The sequence below is a fragment of the Artibeus jamaicensis genome, unplaced genomic scaffold, assembly GCF_021234435.1.
Source record: "Artibeus jamaicensis isolate MK-2021 breed Jamaican fruit bat unplaced genomic scaffold, CSHL_Jam_final contig_514, whole genome shotgun sequence".
Classification (NCBI taxonomy): Eukaryota; Metazoa; Chordata; class Mammalia; order Chiroptera; family Phyllostomidae; genus Artibeus; species Artibeus jamaicensis.
The window spans coordinates 189,809-209,998 of NW_026521868.1; the positions used below are offsets into that span (position 1 = coordinate 189,809).

General features: G+C 45.7%; 1 protein-coding gene across 3 annotated transcripts; it reads right to left on the bottom strand.

Moving 5' to 3' along the window:
* Positions 1 to 1,432: 1,432 nt before the first annotated feature.
* CXCL12 (C-X-C motif chemokine ligand 12) lies at positions 1,433 to 16,554 on the bottom strand. 3 transcript variants are annotated; one of them, XM_037138312.2, is made up of 4 exons: positions 16,386 to 16,551; positions 12,199 to 12,316; positions 9,808 to 9,894; positions 1,433 to 4,576 (listed from the first exon to the last, which is right to left on the bottom strand). In XM_037138312.2, the coding sequence occupies exons 1-4, from the start codon at positions 16,444 to 16,446 to the stop codon at positions 4,561 to 4,563; spliced, it is 282 nt and encodes a 93-aa protein (XP_036994207.1). In that variant the 5' UTR covers positions 16,447 to 16,551; the 3' UTR covers positions 1,433 to 4,560. The 3 variants fall into 3 exon arrangements, with proteins under 3 accessions (XP_036994207.1, XP_036994206.1, XP_036994208.1); XM_037138311.2 differs by lacking the exon at positions 1,433 to 4,576 and adding an exon at positions 6,496 to 7,242 and having other exon boundaries at positions 16,386 to 16,554; XM_037138313.2 differs by lacking the exon at positions 1,433 to 4,576 and adding an exon at positions 7,808 to 9,071 and having other exon boundaries at positions 16,386 to 16,554.
* Positions 16,555 to 20,190: the final 3,636 nt, after the last annotated feature.

Below are 20,190 nucleotides of genomic sequence, written 5' to 3' on the forward strand. Positions count from 1 at the left end.
CGTCTGCATGGCTAAAGAAAACAGTATTAAAGTAGCAAGACAACCAACTGTATGGGAAAGCATATTTGCCAATGATACCTCAGACAAGGGTTTAATCTCCAAAATATACAAAGAACTTACATGACTCCACTCTAGGAAGACACCCAACCCAAATAAAAAATGGGAAAAGGACTTGAACAGACACTTCTCCAAGGAGGACATACAGAACATTCAGAGACACATGAAGAGATGCTCAATATCGTTAGCTATCAGAGAGAGGCAAATTAAAACCACAATGAGATACCACTTTACACCAGTCAGGATGGCTATCATAAACAAAGCAGCAAACAACAAATGTTGAAGAGGTTGTGGGGGAAACAGGTCCTTAGTTCACTTCACTGTTGGTGGGATTGCAGACTGATACAACCATTATGGAAAACAGTATGGAATTTTCTCAGAAAAATAAAATCGACCTGCCTTTTGACCCAGCAATTCCAGTGCTGGGATTATATCCTAAGAACCCTAAAACATCAATTTCAAAGAACCTATGCACCACAATGTTCATAGCAGCACAATTTACAATAGCCAAGAGCTGGAAGCAACCTAGCTGCCCATCAATAAATGAGTGGATCAAAATATTATGGTACATATACACAATGGAATTCTATGCAGCAGAGAGAAAGAAGGAGCTACTACCCTTTGCAACAACATGGATGGAACTGGAAAGCATTATGCTGAGTGAAATAGGCCAGGTGTTGAAAGACAAATACCATATGATCTCACCTTTAACAGGAAGCTAAACAACAAAACAAACAAGCAAGCAGAAAAAAAAACCAAAGACACTGAAATAGAGAACAAGTGGGCACTGACCAGAGGGGAGAGGGAAGGGAATTTAAAGGAAAAAAAGGGGGGAGGGATTTGGAGGAACAAGTATGAAGGACACAGGGAAGAGAACTAAGGGGGGTGGAAATGGGATGAAGGTGGGGAGTATGGAGTGGGGGATGCTGGGATGGGAAAAATAGACAAAAAAAATTGTACTTGGAAAATAACTAAATAAAATTAAAAAAAAAAAAAGAAAGGCACATGGTGCTGAAACAGCAAAGGTTTCAGCAATGGTGCCTCTGTTTGTTTGCGTTCCACTAAAGCATGAGGTCGACTTCCCAACAGTAGGGCCTTGCACAAAACCATTCTTTCTGAAGCAAAGGTCTACCTAGTCTTTAAGAAGCAATTCCAGCAAAACCAAGGACATCTGAAAAAGGGTATGTCTTTCCCAGCTTAGGATCAGTGAATTGGGAGAGGCAGCAATGGCCCCAGAAATCTTGCTCATGTTTAGCATTACAATGGCCTGTTTTCCACTAACCTTTGAAGCTAGAATTACATACCCCCTTGTGATCTAAGGGAAAAACCAAGTCTGGAAAATTCCAAATTCTAATACTTATTTCAACCCATTGGCTGCTATATTTGAATATATGTCTTTATTAGAACAATTATAAGTGCATATACATTTTTTATTGATATGAAAGTAGAAATTGTTTCTCAAAAGAAATTGTTACTTGTTTTTTTTAAAAAAGCAAACTGCATTACAGGAAGCTGCCTTCTCCTGGACCATTTTCACATTATCTGGGAGATGCATATAAAAAAAAAAAGTAGAGTATTTATCACATTTAACACTGAACCCATCACTGCTCAGAGACTGAGAGTCCAGAGAGGTTGGGGAATAACAAGTTTCCTGTGGGGGTTTTCATCTTGGCTAAGCCTGCTGAGAAGGACATGGGTGTTCCTGGGGAGTGATTCCCAGGATTGAGGTTCCCTCAGAGTGGGTCAGGGGAGAGGTGTAAAGGAATCAGGACCCCACGATGATTCTCCTCTAGCTGCAGAGGGCACAATACCTGAGAAAAGTAATTGAAGCCTCAGTGAGGGAGCTCATGGTGATCACACCAGGCAGCATTCACAAAAGGAAGGTGAAATCAAATCGCCCATTGGACTTACACAGGGGCACTGTAGCCTTTTGCTATGTGGGCCCTCTACTTGTTCATACTCAGCCTCCTCGCTGGGGTCTCAGCATCTGGCCAGAGCAGGACAAAGAACAGTACAAACAAAACACTGCACAGATTCAGATTCAGATTCCAAACACAGCACACCTGTGAGCTCCAGTCCCCTAGTCCAACCTCCCCATGTGATGCAAAGGCTGGCAGCAAAGGACTGCATTGGAGGTTACACTGAGCCCAAGGGAAGGTCAGGTAGAGGCAGCACTGGATCAGGAGGAACAGCTGTGTGACTCCTAATCACCTGACGCACTTCACTTATATTTTGAAAGCAACAGCGAAAGAGCCATTTTCTTTGCAAATGAACTGTTTAAACACATATCTGTTTTAGCTGGGAGGTCAGTTTCCTTTTAGGAGCAGACTGCACATAGAGACATTGTTACACAAGTAATTTTCCCTGCAGTTTCTACTCTTACCCATTTTTCCTCCTATAGGAAAGAAACAGAAATGATTCTTTATTTAACTGTAGTAAAGATTTAGGGGTATGTTCATTTTCTCAGAGTAGCAGATTTAATGGTTCTGGTTCATGGATTCCAAAAGAAGATGCTTCCATTTTCCATGAGACTTTTAAATATCTTAGATTACCTGAAAAATTACCTCCCATCGAAAATTCAATAGTTTCATGTATAATTCAGAAGCCATGTAGTGACAGGTTAATTTTAAAAGTGTCTTGAAACCAAGCTGCATCCTTTATAACTAATACAAGTTCCCCATACTTTATTTTTTTAAATATAGCATAGCCAGTTGAAGGATGTGAGTGTCTGGTTGACAGAATGGCTTTCTGCCATGAAGATTCAATTTAAGAAATACTTATGGAAATGCCTAACATGTGTTACTGATAATCCAAAGATTATTAAATCTAAAAACACCTACAATCCAAGATCATTTTATAATACACATTCTACATGTTATTTGCAGTGTTCTGTCAATGGATACATTTCCTTGTATTGCCGTTATTTTTCCCCCTTTCTTAATTAAAAAAATTACTGGATCTTTAATCAAAGGGGAAAAGTATTAGTCAGGCCAAATAAAAAACAAAACAGGGGAAAAACCCTTAGTGACTTCCTTTTCAAAAGGTGAAAATTTTAAATTGTTTAATTCTACACACTGCCCTTGGTAAAGGGAAACATCCCAAATATCAGGGTTCTTAACCAAATTTCCCATGTCACATCATTTTCCAAGAGGAATTCCCTGCTGTACATCCTGGAAGTACAAGGTGACAGATGCAGCAGAGAAGGTCCAGGGCCCACTGTGCAAAGTTACAGCTGGTGGGATTGCCAAACGGTGAAAAAGATGCAGTTAGATTTTAATCGGGTAAAAATATATACCCAGGATTAATTATTTTATGGATTGGGTTTTCAAATAAAAATAGTTAAACATTCTTTTCTTGTTATTCCTGTTAGTCCCAAAAAACAATGCTGAGCTTGACACTACAAAGACAAAATTCTCTGTAGTTCTGAGATATCAACATCTTTGGTAACTTTGAGAGTCTGTGTCCTCAGAGGTCAGTGCTGCTGCACTCTTAATTCCCTTGGGCTCTGTGGATCCACCAGAGCTTTGTGATTTGTGGGGAAAACAAGGTTATCCACCCAAAATGATTACAGCCCTAATTGGGCCAGGTTAAAAGCCCATGGGGCATCTCCTCACACTCAGCCTCTGCATATAGGGAACTGACAATGAAGCACCAAGGATAATGGCTTTGAACAACAACAACAACAAAAAAACAAGATTGGACAACACACAATATTCCAAACTAGACACAGGTGCACAGTTTTTCCTGGACCTTGTAACAGAATACATTTTGATTTGCTTCTCGGTGCCCAGTTTAAATTAACGCTTTTGTCTTGAGAGAGTCCTTTTCCAAGGTCATGGAGGCTGTCTTAGATGCACATGATGATGGATGAGAGAGAGGATGATGAGAAGAACATGATGAGATGTTGAGGAGAGCTCAGGATGAGGCCCTACCATGACCTCATACTCCTCCCTGCCTCAACTCAGGGAAGCCCTGGGTTGCTCACCTGGATGAGATGAGCCCTCTGCCTGGCACTCTAGACCCTAATCTCCCCTAACTCCTTTCAGCACAGGGCCACCTTCACTAGGGTTTGCTCATGCTGACTGGTCCTGACACCTCCTGGTGGCTCCCCATCCCAGGACATGATAATGTAGGCAAGGCTCCCTCAGTCTGGGGTCCCAGCTTGTGCAGGTCAGAGGAATATAAAATTCAGGCAACCCTAGTCAGATGAGGGGCTTCATGATAAAGATATTATAATAAAGCAAGTAAAATAATATTAGTCTAAGTTCCTATCTGTCACCAGTGACTTTGGATAATCAAGCTAAATGGAAAAAAACAGATTATATTTTGCTACATAATCAGACAGTGAAAGAAAGGCAAACTGTGCAAAACAAAGTTCTGGGAAACGCATTATGACCTGTCTGGGCTGCACAAGGAAACCACTGGGGGCCCTTCCTAACATTGGCTTCAGACCCAGCCTCCCCCAGTAAGGCTTCCTCAGACGTCTGACCCAACCTGCGCCTCTCACATCTTGAACCTCCTGTTAACAAGAAGAGAGGAAGACACAATTAAGCGGGTTCCTGAAGCAGCCAGGCCTTACACTGAGATGCCAAGCCTAATACAGCAGGGTCCCACTTCTGACTTTTGAATTCCAAATCACAAGGCCAAAGCATCTCCTTTCATAGGCCATGGGTAGAGGAGGGGAATGAGAGAGACAGCATGGCTGAAGCAGCACAGGGATGGATGGAAGGTGGGAAGTAGAAAGAACAGACTGGTGCAGTAAGCATGGGTCATGGCAGATAAATGAGGACACAGAGCCAGCCTGGCACAGTGGTTACATGACAGGACAGGGCACACTATCCAGTGCAGATGTTAGGCCTGGCTTCACACAACCAGGGCCTTTGCACCACTCACTGCTTCCATCCCCCATCCCCAGTAACCTCAAGGCCTCTCAGTGGACCAGCCAGGGTGGCCCTGGGGCTGGTGCAGGGGTAGCCTCATATACCACTCACCTGGTGCAGTCATGTAAACACTGCCCTGTGTCAACCCACAGCAGCACTATGGTCCGGCTCTTTGGCTCTTCCCCAGCAACCAAGGACACTTCAGTGGAGCTGGGGTTACACCTGCTTGTCAGACAGAGTGAAGCCCAAGGCCAGCTCTCTTAGTCCCCACAGCTCCCACTCCCCCAGGTTGCGTAGAAGGCATGGTCCTCCTGAGAACTGCAGAAAGCAGTTTACCTTCTCAGGTCAGCAATAGATTGACCCACTGCTACTGCAGGGCAGTCATCTCTCTGTGGTGCACAGGAGGGACCTGCAACTCCTCTCAGCACAGAGATGGCTGCTCCCACAGTGTGCAGAATGAAGGATAACATGGGTGCATAGGTCTGACCTTCTTGGCAGTATTATTTTTAAGAGTTAGGGATAGCCCAGCCAGGCTCCCACAGACATACATGCTGCTACTTTATCAGGAAGGACTACAGTCCTGGGCCATCCAGCTAACATTTACGTGACTTCAAAGGCAGGAGGTCACTGAAGTAAGCCCCTACTCACCCAGAGCAGGCCTGCTAGCCCCAGTACTGGAAATGGGCCCAGGCTGGGAGAGTTAGCCAGCTAAAATGTCTGACCCTGGAAACAAAACGTCTCTGGCTACAGGGCCCTAACAGGACACTTCTCCAGTGGGGAAAAAGGAAGGCTATGATACTCTCTGATGTAGTCACAAAGAGGCACAATAGAGCAGGAGGGGGACACAGCACTGTATAACATGGGTGAGTCTGACACACAGGGACCTTGAGCCCCCTTCTCTTGAAATCCACTTTCCATGTCCTCCATCCGCTTCATCTTTCTGGATCCATATACTATAACTATAACCAGGTTGGAGGGTGTGTGTTTGTGTGTTTTGGGGGTTAGCAAAAACAGTAGATCTGCAAGGTATCCCTTTTTCAAACACTACTGACATCAGGCCTTGCTCCTCCCCCATGATCCCCTCCTTCCCTTCCAAATGAGACTTGGCCAGAAATCTCAGACATAATTCTATAAGGAAGGCAATGAGAAATTTCTAGAATTTAAACCTTGTCGCTTTAAGCAGATATGTCCAATGGGTGAGACCTGAGGCAGCTGTGTCCTACAAATATTTGCAAAGGACCATAGAGTCTCTTCCAGAAGGAGGGGAAGGGACAGGCTAGAAGTCCCAGAACTGCAGGCCCCTGGCAGAGTTCCTCCACATCATTGGGAACCCATGTAAAGAATCTACAAAATGAATTACCCTGTGAAGAGTCTTCCTGATAAGCATTTCCACATCTGCTCTCTGGGAACAGAGCTCACACATGCTCTCTCACCGTGGTCCTCAGAAGCCTACCTGAGCTAGGAGGTAAAGCTACTCACACATCCCCAGGCCTGGGGGGGGGGGAATTGAAGAAGTCCCACCCCAGGTAGCAGAGAAATGGAGGTCTGGCAACAGAACTTGGATAAAGAAGTCAGTTATCACCTGCAAATTTAATGGCCACAGCCAGCTCTGACCCAAGAAGGTTTGGATGGGCAGCACTAGTGGCAGCAAATGAGAGCGCATGAGGCATACATGCCCTCTGCTGGCAGAGGCTCTACTGCTGGGATTGCAGATGGCTTTGGATGGATGGGGTGATAAGCAGTCACAAGATAGTCTCAAACAGGAAGGCATATTCCAAGCATGTGGATCTGGGTAAGCTCGAATAATTATGGGCCTCCTAAGAGACTGAGTAAAGGGCAGAGTGGCAGACTTAGAAATTTGGAGAGATGATGGGGAGACCCAGGTCTCTCTAGACAGAATCCTGTGTCATTTTAGAGTCTTGAGCTGTTCAACATAAAGTCCTGAGCACAGAGTCTTCATGTTCCAGAACCCAACTCCAGTCTCTATACAACTACTTATTTATTTAGCAGACCAGTAAGGACCTTAATAAGCACGTAAATACAGGAGCCAGTGTGACCAAAGGGGTGGCAAACCACTTCTCCCCCTTGGAGTCTGAGAGGCTACCCAGGAGCCAGGGGGTCTGCTCTGCAGGACGGGTTAGAACAAATTTACAAAGCACTGGGAGAGACCAGAAGAGAGTGCACTGTAGTCCATCTCGAGGTGGTAGATAACTAGTTTTTTCTTTTCTGAGCAGCCTTTCTCTTCTTCTGTCGCTTCTTTTTTCCTATCTTTTCTTTTTTCCCCACTTTTTCTTCTCTGCGCCCCCTTCGATAAAATTAGTAGAACCATTAATAATGTTGGGATAAACAAGAGTCTGTCTCAGTCTGCACAATATTTAACACTAGTCCATGTATTGGTTTCACTCTATCTTCAGACTCAAGCCTGAAGGCCCCTGGGCAAAGCGCTGTCCATCAGTACCTCATTAAAATAAATTAGACATTTGCCTTCATTTGAAAAATGTTAGGCTTCCACAACACCTGTGAACTGATTACAGCAATCATAAATTTGTCAACTTGACCCTGGCTCCCACTATTGCCTTCCAATGGGGAAAGGAATTCTCATGTAAAAGGGTGTGAAGGCAAACCAGAGCCAGGCTGAACTTGATCTTCTATTTCAACTCACCTTCTCTCCCAGGCTTCCTTTTTCCTCAATGCAAAGCTGAACTCTTTTTCATCTAAAAAATCTGTGCATTGTAAATCGGAGGCTAGAGGCCCAAGGTTCAGAAGGCCATCCAGAAAAGGAGAAAGAAAGCAGCCTGCTCTCTCCTGTCTGGATGCCTGTGGAGACACCCTGAGAATGACTGAGACTGTTCAGAAGAATGAAGGAGAGAGGTGGTTAGCAAAATTTTATTAGAACAACTGGCTCATGACTGTCACATTAAAATGATTTAAGCTGAATGATATTTAATGATTTATGGGATAAGGCCACCTGTTCCTGAGAAAGCTTGATATTAACCATGGGGTAGAATTATGGGATTTTTACATGGGAAAATGTGACAGCTGTGTATTATAAGGATTGAGTCTCTAGAGATTACATGGGGATGTTAGGCGAACCAAGGAGAAGGAAGGGGAAAAGGAATTAGTGAATCAACTATCATTCTTCAGAAAACTAGCACTGCTGCTTTCATTGGCTTAAAAAATGCAAAAACTTGAGTTGCAGATTTGTCCTGAGCAAAGCCCATGTGCTATTACTCATATGTGAACACAGTAGGAGAGATCTAAGGCACCTGACCAGCATGCCAGCTTATTTTCACAAACTTGGAAATATGTAAGAGCTCCACATCTAACAACTAATAGATTTTATTTCAAGTAAATAAATTCCCACATACAGTAGGACATTTGTACCATGAAACAATTAGCATTTTTATTGCTAGTGCATATAATGTCACATTTGATACAATTTTAGTACAAGTGAAAAAATACACTGTGGCCAACATTCAAAAGCTGTAATCACATTTCTATATATTTCTTTACAAATTGCCAGTAGTTTAAGATAATAGAGAAATGTATCTACTGACATTCATATGGCTCCACTCAAATGTATGAACTATTTGACTATAAATATATTCTGAAATACACTTGTTTATAAAGAAGTGTTTTTAAAATGTGCACAAAAATGTATAAAAATGCCTTGCAAAAAGTTACAAATACCACCAGGCCCATCTGTGGATCACATTTATGTGTGGAAATCTCATCTTGCCAGCATTTCTGATTGTAGCTGATGTGGCTTCAGGAGCAGAAGTTAATGGCAAGAGGCTAATTTATTCATTTAATTTTTCACATCAGATTTCAGAAAGCTTAGTTAGCATTTGTAGAGCCTCTGTGGCACACACATGCTTCAGAGGCAATCAAAGAAACCAAATTCCTCAAAGAAAGCTCTCAGATTGAAATTGCATTTGATTTTGCAAAGATTTGTCTTTCATGGGAAGATGGAGATGTGGTCTCCATGCTCCAGGTGGAAGCCAGCCCCATTCTGGAGGAGACCAGAGCAAATTCTCACAAAGGGCCTGAGCAGGGAGAAGGGCAAAGGGAGGAGGGGACTCAGCTGTAGCTCCAGTGACCACCCTCCTCCCCTGAGCACATACAGAAATGAGAAGTAGAAGTGAGATGAAAGCATGCTCTTGCAGGCAGGGAGAAGCCAGGAATGACTGGGAGAGGGTCTCTGAGCACAGCCCCCGGTGATGCTTGCTTCTACATGGAGCCCACAGGTCCTTTCACTGAGCTTAAAAGAGGAGGTATAGGTGGTGGCAGTTGCATAGTACGGTCAGTATCTGAGAGCTACCCTGGACCTTTATTCCAGGAGGGGTGTGCCCTGCAGGAGCCACCCGGCAGTCTTTCTTCATACCTCAGCTTCTGGAGGAAGGATACTTTTTTGAGCTCCATGCTTTGCCATCATCACCTGACTGGGCCCAGATTCCCCAGAAAAGAAGAGGAAAAATCCAAACAAACCAAATACAGATATTAAAGGAATCATTGATTTAAAAAAGAATAATGAGAATGATGATGATTGTGATGGTCATAAGGAAAGTGACTGGTGGTAAATACTGTTGAGATAATACAATTTCTTAGGAAAAAACCCAGTTATAAAACAGCCAATTGGCAAGGGTATGAATGAAGCTGTGGTATTGCACCATATGCTATAAATGCAGAGTCTACATGCTGGGAAAACCTCCCACCCATTCCCAGGTCATTGTGCTGCCCCACAAGCATACCTGGCCCTCACCAGTAAGGCCTTCCTCTACCCAAACCTTTGCCCTTTCATGACTTTCACACAGTTTTAGCTTTCCTCCAGTGGCTCTAGTGGAAAGTCCTTTCTGGCTGTTGTGCTTACTTGTTTAAAGCTTTCTCCAGGTATTCCTGAATCCACTTCAATTTCGGGTCAATACACACTTGTCTGTTGTTGTTCTTCAGCCTTGCCCTGCAAAAACAGAAAAGGTGACTGTGTGCAGCTGAACAGGAGGAAGGACTTCTGTGACCTGTGCATTTGCTCACTAATACCCGTGTCAGGATCCTTACTGAAGCCAGATGTCTGTTTGGCAGAGAATTCCCATAGGAATCATTTGAGTTGGAATTTGAAGGATAAGTAGGAATTGGGCAAGAGAAGTAAAAGAGGAGGAAAAAACAAGTACAAATACATGAGAGGGTAATAGAACATGGAGTCTGTGAAGGAACAGCAAGAGACAGAATGCTCAAGAAGCCTGTGGCCAGATGTACAGGCAAAAATGTGGGACTTTGTCTGCAAGATTATGAGAACTTGTGAGGATTATAACTAGAGGGTAACAGAAGCAGATTTTTATTTTGGCAAATCATCTTGATATTACATGCAAGACAGAGAGAAAAGTAAGCCTAGAGGCAGGGGCCTACAATAATCTGGGGGATAAGGAGAGGCGACAGTGCAGTGAGAGGGCCAGTACAGGAGAGGGGTGAGAGTACAATAAGGAAGGAGCAGTGAAAGTGAGAGTAGAGTCGTATTGACCAAGGGAAAGTATAGGTGGGGGTTGAGAGCATAACAAGGAAAAGGTAATGCAGGTGGTGGTTGAGAATGAAGTAAGGGAGGGGCAGTACAGGTGGGCAGTGAGAGTGCAGTGAGGAAAGGGCAGTGCAGGGAAGGATGAGAATATAGTGACTAGACAGACACCTGTTGGGGGAGTCATAGTGTAGATAATTTGCCTGAAAATGCTTTCCAGAGAGTTTTACAAGTTCAGTGAATCTTCCCTGGTCTCCCTCTTTCTCTCTCTTTTTAAGTTCCATTCACTGAGCTTGAAAGAGAAGGTACAGGTAGTGGCAGTTGCATAGTATGGTCAGTATCTCAGAGTTACCTCAGGTTGAAGTTTATACCTCAACTCCCTCCCCCTTCTTACCTCCACTCATAGCCACTCTACCTGATAACTCCTGGAGGAGGACCTGGACTTCATACCCCTCTCCTTAAAACCATGGTTACCAGGTAATCTGTGATATTGTACCACATGAAGACTAAGGACACTTCTGGCCAGTCAGTCACAGGTCCATAAGGATAGCTAAGGGCAGCAAAATGGCTCTAGGACACCCAGAGGAGTCTGTGCAGAGGGATATAGCTTGTAGCAAAGTGTATGGGAGCGCAAATCTGGATCCTACTGTTTATTAGATTTGTGTATGCCCAGACCTAAGAATTATATTTGGCTTCTTCAACTTCAATGTACATCCCTAGGCAAGTAAAATAGCATAATCTGTACATAAAGCAAGAGTATACAAGTTAAATTCAATGCCTGATAAAATTCCTCTTAAAGAACATGAAGTGTTTTATTATAAGCAAAATAAGTAAAAGTATTCATCTTCAAAATAAGTAATAAGCTAAAACATTTATAAATTACACACATATCAAGGCATTAGGGGGAGGAAAAAAGACAAAGAAAAGTCAAACCTAAAAACAGTTTGTGTTACATAGAAAAGTCTTTAGGGAGTTTCAGCTTTTATTGTAATTGCTTTGTCCCATTGGTTTTTAGCACTGGAACTTTTCAGGAGGTGAGGAGACCCCTAGCATCACCCCTTGGAGTCTAGACACACTAGCATGCTTACTGTGTGCCAGCACAGGTATATAGGAACACTGAATGGCCAACTAATGGATAGCTGTGGGTGGCTTTCTTGCACAACTTGTCCATACTCCTGCACTGCAGGCCACATATCTCCATCTCATGTATGTGTGATTTTGGTTTGTCTCATTTTCCATGTGAATGAAATCAAATGTTAGCACTAACGAAAACAAAACCTCATGTATTATATTTGACAAAATTGAGCTGATAATGGTTAAAGATGACTTCAATTGAATTTGGATCTTGTGCTATGTAAGAATTAATTTATAATATCAAAGCCCTGAAACTGACAGGACAGACCAAACTGTTACAAGCAGAGGATAAGTTAATGAACTTGAGTACAAACTTTGGTGAAGCCAGTGTTTTTGTAGTCTGGAAATGCATCCAAATGTGCTGCCATTTCCTGTGCTGAAGGGAGGAAGCATGGAAAGAAGAAACAAGGACCACTATAAGCACAGCAAGGCACCAAATGGTAAGAGTGGCTTTGGAAACTCCTATTTGGTATACTCAAAGTCCTTGTGGTAATAACAACTGTCTCTAATTATGCCAAGTTCAAGGCTGGACACTTGGCATGTGTTATCTCTAGCTTTATCAGTTAGGCATTACTATGCCCATTAGATGCAATATTCCTGGAGGATGATGCTCAGACTTACACGATCTGAAGGGCACAGTTTGGAGTGTTGAGGATTTTCAGATGCTTGACATTGGCTCTAGCAACATGGCTCTCGAAGAATCGGCAAGGACATCTGTAGCTCAGGCTGACCGGTTTCCCTGTAAGAGGTAATAAGAACAAGTAAGCTTGTTATTATCCTGCCAGGCCTCAGAGATACACATGTATCTAGTTCTACAGCTGAAAGAGGAGAAAAAGACCTGTGGAGAAATGGACCCTAGGTGGGAGGGTAGAAAATTAAAATCAGAAGGACCTACTCAGATTTCTTAAAATAAAGGATATTAATCATAGGAGAGAACTATTGCAGTCAAAGGTACTGAGGTTCCCAGTTATTCTACTAGACAAAGTTAAATCCCAGAGCCAACTGAGAGTCTTCCCTACTAAAAAAAGGGCAGGGGTGATAAGGAGGCTCCAAGCTCTCTCTCCTTCCTCCTCCTGCACAGGCGTCATCCCAGAATCTACCATGAACCTCCTGGGAATACTGCACTCCCCCACCTGCAGTTTTCTTGCCTCATATTTACCTTAAACCTAGGTGACCACAAAAGAATCTGTGCTGGCTTCCTAGCTGGAAGTCCTTAGAGCACAGGACAAGGGCCCACTTTCCCTCCAGCACTTCCCAGAAGGCATGGAGATGATCAGGGCTGGAGTCAAATATGGCTTTCACTGCCTGTGCAGGGACCCTACAGCATCCTGAGTTGTATAACATCTTTGTTTGCAATTCACCAATTTGCAACATGCTGTAATTAACATTCATTAGTGTAAATTAGCAAAGGGCTCTTGCAGAACTCACCCTTATTCTTTAAGTCTAGAATTGCAAGTCCTGGGAGGCTGGGATTTGTGAGGGTTTTTCCTGCAGATTTTATCCAAGCCCCACTTAATAATCCAAATTACCTGACTTTGTGGATCCTTTCATCGGGGATTAAATGTATGCTTGAGAATACTTCATCCAGAGATTTTTTAAGTTCTCTTGTTTACAGAGGCCTCCCGGAGGCCTCCTGGTGGTTCTGAAGTTCTGCACTTTTGAGCAACAGAGCTGGGGAAGCTGCATGAAACCTTGCAAATAAGGGACTTCTTAACTTTTTGTTTTCTAAAGGCTGCATTCAGTTGAGAAATAGCATGGCCTGGGTGCAGCAGCCTACTGAGCCACCAAGTCCAGGAGAGAGCAGAATACCCCCCGACCTCCCAGGACCAAACTCAACACCCTGAAAAGAGGACAAAGAAAGTCTGATGCAGAGCTCCCAGTTGTGTCATGGTGCAGTGGAGCAACTTTCATATTACCCCTAATATAACCTCAGAAAATCTCTGCTGGGGCCCAGCTTTCAGCGACTGCACAGACATTTCCTATCTGTACTACCTGGTAACCAGATCACCTAGGAAAGCAATCCAGGGCTGGAGGCTGGGCAGCCTGGGTAAAGGAGAAGCCAAGTCTCCCGCTGAGTGTTCTGCCCCCAGGTTTCCCTAGAATTTTCATGGGTGTTTGTGTGCTGAGTAGGGACTGGGGCCAGTGATGAGCCAGGACAGGTCCCAACATTACCACAATAGGGAGCAATGATATGCACACTGTGGTGGGTGTGGGCTGCTGTTCTCTAGTGTCCAAAAAGGTGTTGGGCTCTAGGTAGTTAAGATCAGGCCTAGCTGGACACAAAACACAAGCTTTCTCTTTTTCTTCTCTTCCCGCCTTCCTCCCCTGGAGTTATTCATTCCCTTAAAGGCAATTCTTATTCCTGCTTCCAGAACCCAGTTGCCTGCCTATCAAGTGGGAAACTTTAATATACTTTTTGGTTTTGTATTTACTGATTTTAGAAAGACAAAGGGAGAGAAGATAAAGAGAAAGAGATAGAGATGGAGCGAGAAGGGGGTGGAGAGAGAAACATCCACTTGTTGCACTTATTTATGCCCTCATGGGTTGCTTCTGGTATGTGCCCTGAAGCAAATCTGGCACATCAAATCAAATCTGGGAATCAAATCTGAAACCTCGGTGCCTAGGGATGACACTAATCAACTGAGCTACCTGGCTAGGGCATGAATAATTTTTTAAGTGCACTTTATCAAGGGAACTCAGAACTGTGTCTACCGGTGTCCTTTTCTAACACTTTTTGTAAATATTAGTAACTTTTTCAACCGTTGTGGATGTAACTCCATTTACGGGAAAGACACTGATTAGCCCAGATGTTACTGTGGGTTGAGACTTGGTTACCTTGGCTTTATTTCAGAACTGTTACCAGAGAACCTCCCATTCTAATGAAGAGACAGGCTGCAGTCAGACTCTCCAACCAAAGCTAGGAATGAAGGTCACCCTAGATTTAACCTCTGGAAGTTTTTGGACTGAGATCAGCCAGTGGAGGGAGTGCAGGGTCCTAAACCTAAGCCTGAACAAGGATATATCCGAAGTACAGTTTTGGAACTCAGCATGGGTAGCCAGGCCCCAGGAGTTAAAGAACAAAAACATTCTGGTCTAAGCATGCATGGAGAACAGTCCAGTCTGGAGTGTAGGAACTGACCTGGACATTTGGCTGCCAAGGGAGGTAAGCAAACAACCCTTCCCAGAGTCAATAGGAATCTGTGGTTATGTTCCCCCCAGGTCAGCTATGCCCAGGACTCACTGACCTAGGTCTCTGCATTCCAATCCTATCTTCAGTTTTGGGCAGCACCATTTCTCCAGAAAGAGGTGTGTGATGACACTTCTACTCTTACTAGATCACTCAAGCATTAGTAATTACAAAACCAGAGTGCCTCCATGACTAGGAGTCAATGTGGAGACACAGCCTAGGACATATTTTCGACCAGGAGTAAAGTTTTAAATTGCCTTTGATCTGGTCCCTCTGCAGCTCTGACAAACAACCTGCTACACTTTTAAAGAACACTTCCCAGGAGTCAGTCAAAAACCCTGTTAACCAGGCCCCCCTGCCTGGTCCAGTTGTTCCCTGCTCACTTTACCCATCCTGGCTTCCCCACCACCTCCGGCCAGTATGCACCAAGGGATCTTTCCCTCAATTTAGCCTAGTGATCCAGGAGCTAAGGCCCTGCACAGACCTAGGCTGCACCAAGGGCATTCAGTGTTCTTCAACCCTTTGCAGGGAACAACCCTTTGCAGTTTGTTGTAAACTTTGCAGCTAAGAACATAACAGGCTGCATGGCCTGACTAACTTTTTTTTTTTTTTAATTTGCAACAGTTTATTTTGTTTTGCAGCAGCAGTGGTGTCCTATGACAGGACAGGGAGATTCTCTCAAGCTTCAAAAGAAAAAAAAGCTCTCACTCTCCCAGTGAAACTGGACACCACCTCCCACAATGGCCTAAGGTCTCGGCGATTGAACTTTGCTGCAGTGAGCATAGGAGGTGGCGAGCTCCTATCTGCAGGTGTGTTTTGGGTACTAGGGACTGCCAGACTCTAATGGCTCCAGGGCCTCTCTAGGGGGACCTCAGGAAGAGACCCGGAGGCCACGGCTGGACGCTTGCCCAAGTATGCAGCGTCGCTTCGGACATCGGAGCTGTGTAGAAGCGCAGCCGGGTGGGGGGCGCAAACCCGACAGCTGTTCCGTTCGGAGTTCTGCTTGGGTGGCTGCAAACCCTCGGAGTTCTGCTTGGGTGGCTGAAGAGGGCAAGCCGGCCTCTCCTGGAGGGGCCACCAAGCTGCTGCCACCAGCCACCACAAGCCATTCAAATCCAGCTTGCAAAGAGCTCTTTCCTAACCCAGCTGCTGATCTCACCTCCAACACAGTGAGCCCATCCGCCTCTGGAAACGGACCCTGGTGCGAGAAGGCACCAGCTGAGGGGTGGACGGGCAAGGGACGAGGACCCGAGGCTCCTAACTCACTTCCACACATCCCTCTCTGGGGCCCACTCACAACACGCCCTTAGTGCACCCACCCAGTTTTCCTGCCAGACCTTGCTCTGCAGCTGGCGGGAGGTCGGGTGGCTACACAGCAGTCACGGAACACTACCTAGGCTTTGGAGGGCAAAGCCTCAGTGCCCCTGTGCTGCTCCCGGGACTTTGGATGCGGCACCCTGAGGGAGGGAGCACTGTGAGTTGGGCAAAGCAGTGAAAATTGAGTTTACTCCAGGTTTCGCATAGCAGGCGCTGAGGCATTGCGGCACCGTGCAGTTGGGAGCTTTGAGCCCTGGGCTCAGAGCCTGGGGCCTGTCCGTCCTTCTCCGCCAAGCACACTCACCGTCGCTGAGGCAGAGCGCAGCCAGCAGAAGGGCCAGCACGGCGACGATCTTGGCATCCATGGCACTGACGGTGGCGGCGGGAGGACCCAAGCCAGACGGCTGAGTAGAGGCAGAGAGGGAAAGTGCAGCAGCAGAGGCAGAGCGCACGAAGCTTTAGAAGCAGAAAGGAAGAGTGGGGCGGGGAGGGGCGGGGAGGGGCGGAGAGGGGGCGGGGAGGGGTGGGACACAGCGAGGGGCGGTCCTGGAGCGAAATACCCGGCCCAGGGTACTGACCTGCGTCTGCCCCATAGAGCCTTTCCCACCGTCCCCTCCCTGCCGCTTCTCCTCCACCCTAGGGGTTCTCCAGGGGCTGAGGCGCACTCAGATCTAGAGCCTTTGTGGGGGTCCATTGGGCCCTGTTCTGTGAGCCTGACTTGTAGTGTGGAACCAAGTCTCTCAGTGTGGCTGGCCTGAAGGGTTGATTATTGTTCCCATTGTTTAGATGGAGACATGGAGTCCCACAGAGGAGATCTGAATGAAAACCAAGGAAAAACAAAGTAGGTCCTAGGGGTAAGGACAGGCTGGGCCAGCTGCATCGGATAAAGTAGCTAAGAATGTCTTGTTTTTCAGAGTGTAGAACAAAGAGGTGACCACTGGCCCAGGCCCACTGAGCAGTGGCCCCAAAGCTCCGCCTAAGAGGGTATGAGACAAGTCTGTGAAGTCAGAACAACTTCGGTTCCAAGTCAGTGCTATTGCCTACTAGCCAAGTCTCAGTTTCCTCAACTGTAAAGCTGGGTCTCTAAATAGGATGCTGTGCCACCAAAAGGAAGGACACTTAGTAAGTTCAGCAGTCCTCTCAATTGAGAAATGGGCTAACCACTGCTCCTCAGGTGAAACTGGGCGAATTGACAGAGACACCCTTTTGCACTGAGAAGTGCTCGGTACTCAGTAAATGGAAGCCAGGAATAATTGTGTAAACTTTAGTGTTTTCTTCCTCTTTCCAGTGAATGCCCTATGGGACCAAAAGTGCTAACAGGAGAACTCATCTGCTTTCCTCCCTGCCCTCCCTTGGAAGTGCCTCTGGCGTTGGTGTTTCTGGTCCGGAGAAGAGCACAGAGATGATTCTCTGGCAGGCCACAGCACCCCACTCTAGACACCCTGAAATGGCTTCAGTGGAGCAGGAAGGAGTACAGCAGGTATCCCGAGAAGCTTGGGGGTGAAAAGGGAGCCCTTTTGGGCATCCCTAGTGACCACAGGCTGCTCCAGCCTTGTTTCCCTGCCCTATCCCACATAGCCAGACAGTGGAGTGGATTCTATCCCCGCGTCCATCCAAGAGGAACATTTTTCTCTTCCTGAGGAGCCCAGGAGCCCTGACCGCAGAGGGAGTGTGAAGGCCCACGGCACCTGGGCTCAGCTGCTGCAGCTGGACTCCATCGGAGAGGGGGAGGCCAGCAAGAAGCTGCAAGAGCTCCAGGACTCAGGCCATGGGGATGGGTGTCTTTTGTTCCAAAACTATTTTCCTGCCCAATTACATGCACTCATTCTTCATTCATTCATCCACTCCGGGCTGAGCCCACTTCTGGGCACTGGGCATAGAGCTGGGAACCCCACTGACTTGGTTCCTGCCTGCGAAGAACTAACAGTCTAGTGGAGAAGACAATCTTCAAGGACCCGACATCCATCTCCTCCAGGGAGAGCTGGAGCGGGTCATTTCCCAGCAGGAGAGCCCAGGCCAGCTGCCAACAAGACCGAGAGCAGCGGCTGGGCTCGGGCGCCCTCTGGTGATGAAGACTCCCACCCCTCCTCCTCCCCTCAAACCCCCTACTCAGCCCCTCCCCTGCCTCCTGTACTATAGGTGTCTTACATGAGCAAGGCTCAGGCCTTCTCCACATCCTTGTGCAAGCAGATAAACACGATGGCTGGTGTTTAGAAGCACACCATGGAGTTGGAAACCTAGCGTGAGCTGCCGGGAGCCTTGCCTGCCAGTCTGGCAGATGCAAATGTCAAAGCCTCTCCCTTGCTTCCTTCTTGCCACAGAATTAGGTGCTCCCATCTCAGCCTGAGGGAGCCACTGGAAGAGGCCTGTATGCCCTGGGACAGAGGGCAACTAGGGCCTCCTGGATGGTGGTGCCCTGAAACCCCAGGACCTACATCAGAGCCCACCAACTCCCCTATTCTTTTACTAAAATACTTATTAAATACCTACTATGTGCCAGACACATGTTAATATTGAAATTTTTTAGTAAAGGAAGCATAACCCCCCCCAATTCCTGTTCTCTTGGAGTTTACATTGAGAGGGGGGTTAGGAGAGAAAAATCACACTAAACATAAGTAATTAAACACAGAATTTATAAAAAGTGGAAGGTCTTTAAGTGCTATAGGAACATGGAACTGAGAAGGGGAAGGAATTAGGATCTTTAATAGGAAAGCCAAAGATCTGTATTTTAGGTAAAATCTCCATAATTTTTCAGTTGGCAAGCTATGCAAATTTAAAACTCCGTATAGGCCAACACTCTGGGAGCCAGGGGCCATGGGACTGTGCCTTTTAACCTGGGCTTAGCCAAATTTAGGAAAGCAGAGCCCCCCACCCCTTCTCCTTTCTTTCCTTTGCTTATGCCACCCACTATCTCTGCTTGAAAGACTTCACCTTTCTTTTCTTTCTCTGCCAGGGAGCTCTGTTTCTCATCTAGACCCAAAGTAATACTACTTTCCCTGTGAGATCTTTCAGATATTTCACACTCAGCATTCAGATCTTCTACTCCTCAGGGACACAGTCATGTGGAGTTCAAGATGGGGGAAGGCGGGAGTCTGGCTGGTCTGGCTGTTGAGTAAAACAGCAGGTGCATTCTGTGTGTTATGATCTCTAAAACTTAGGTACCTTCCCATGGCCCTCCTTCTAGCTGGGTTTGTTTGCTCCTTCAGGGTTTAATGGGTGAGCTTTTGAGGAAAGATTGTAGGTTGGTACTGTGAAAACATTATTTTTAAAATACAGATTTATATATTTTTAAGTAATAAAAGTATAACTGACACATTAAAGCAAACTCTCAGGATAAATTTCATTTTTTAAATGTATGATTTACCCATATTTTTTGGACTATAAGACACACTCCTCTGTCCCCCAAATTTGGGAAGAAAATCCAGCAGTGATCCTGCTTCTTCCTCCTGTGGCAGCACTCCACCGTCTCCCCCTCTCCCCACAGCGATCCGGGTCAGCTACATTCAGACTATAAGATCCACCCCCCTTTTCCTCCCAAATTTAGGGGGAAAGGTGTGTCTTATAGTCTGAAAAATACGGTACATTTTAAAAGGTAAATAGATTTAAACTAACATAGCATGGCCCTGGTAGGCATTGTCACAGGTGGTCACAGGTAACCAGGTTCTTGGTGATCGGGACAAAGATTTGAACCGAACACCCAGAGTTTATAGCAGAGAACATGGGAGCAGGCCAACTCCAAGCAGAGATTAACCTCATCGGCTAAAGGAACTCTATTCTTACAGGGCGCATCCTCCATAGCTAGTTTTGGCAGGCTTTTACTATGAAAAGTAGTTGTAAAGCTACTGCACATGTGGTCTCCCATGGTTTTCCTGGATTGAACACCAGGGAAGGGGGTCCCACAATGTTACCTAGTTGACCTCCCTTCTCCTGGGGTCCCCCTGTACTAGGTTCACCTTTCCCTTCGCCAGAGAATTATAGCTCTCCATGTTAGAGACTGGTAAAAAGGAAAGGAATTATTTATTCAAGTTATTCAGACTTAAGAGTAATGACTTAATGTCTTCATCAAAATCCCAAAGTCCCTTAAAACACCCACAGACACACACAGTCCT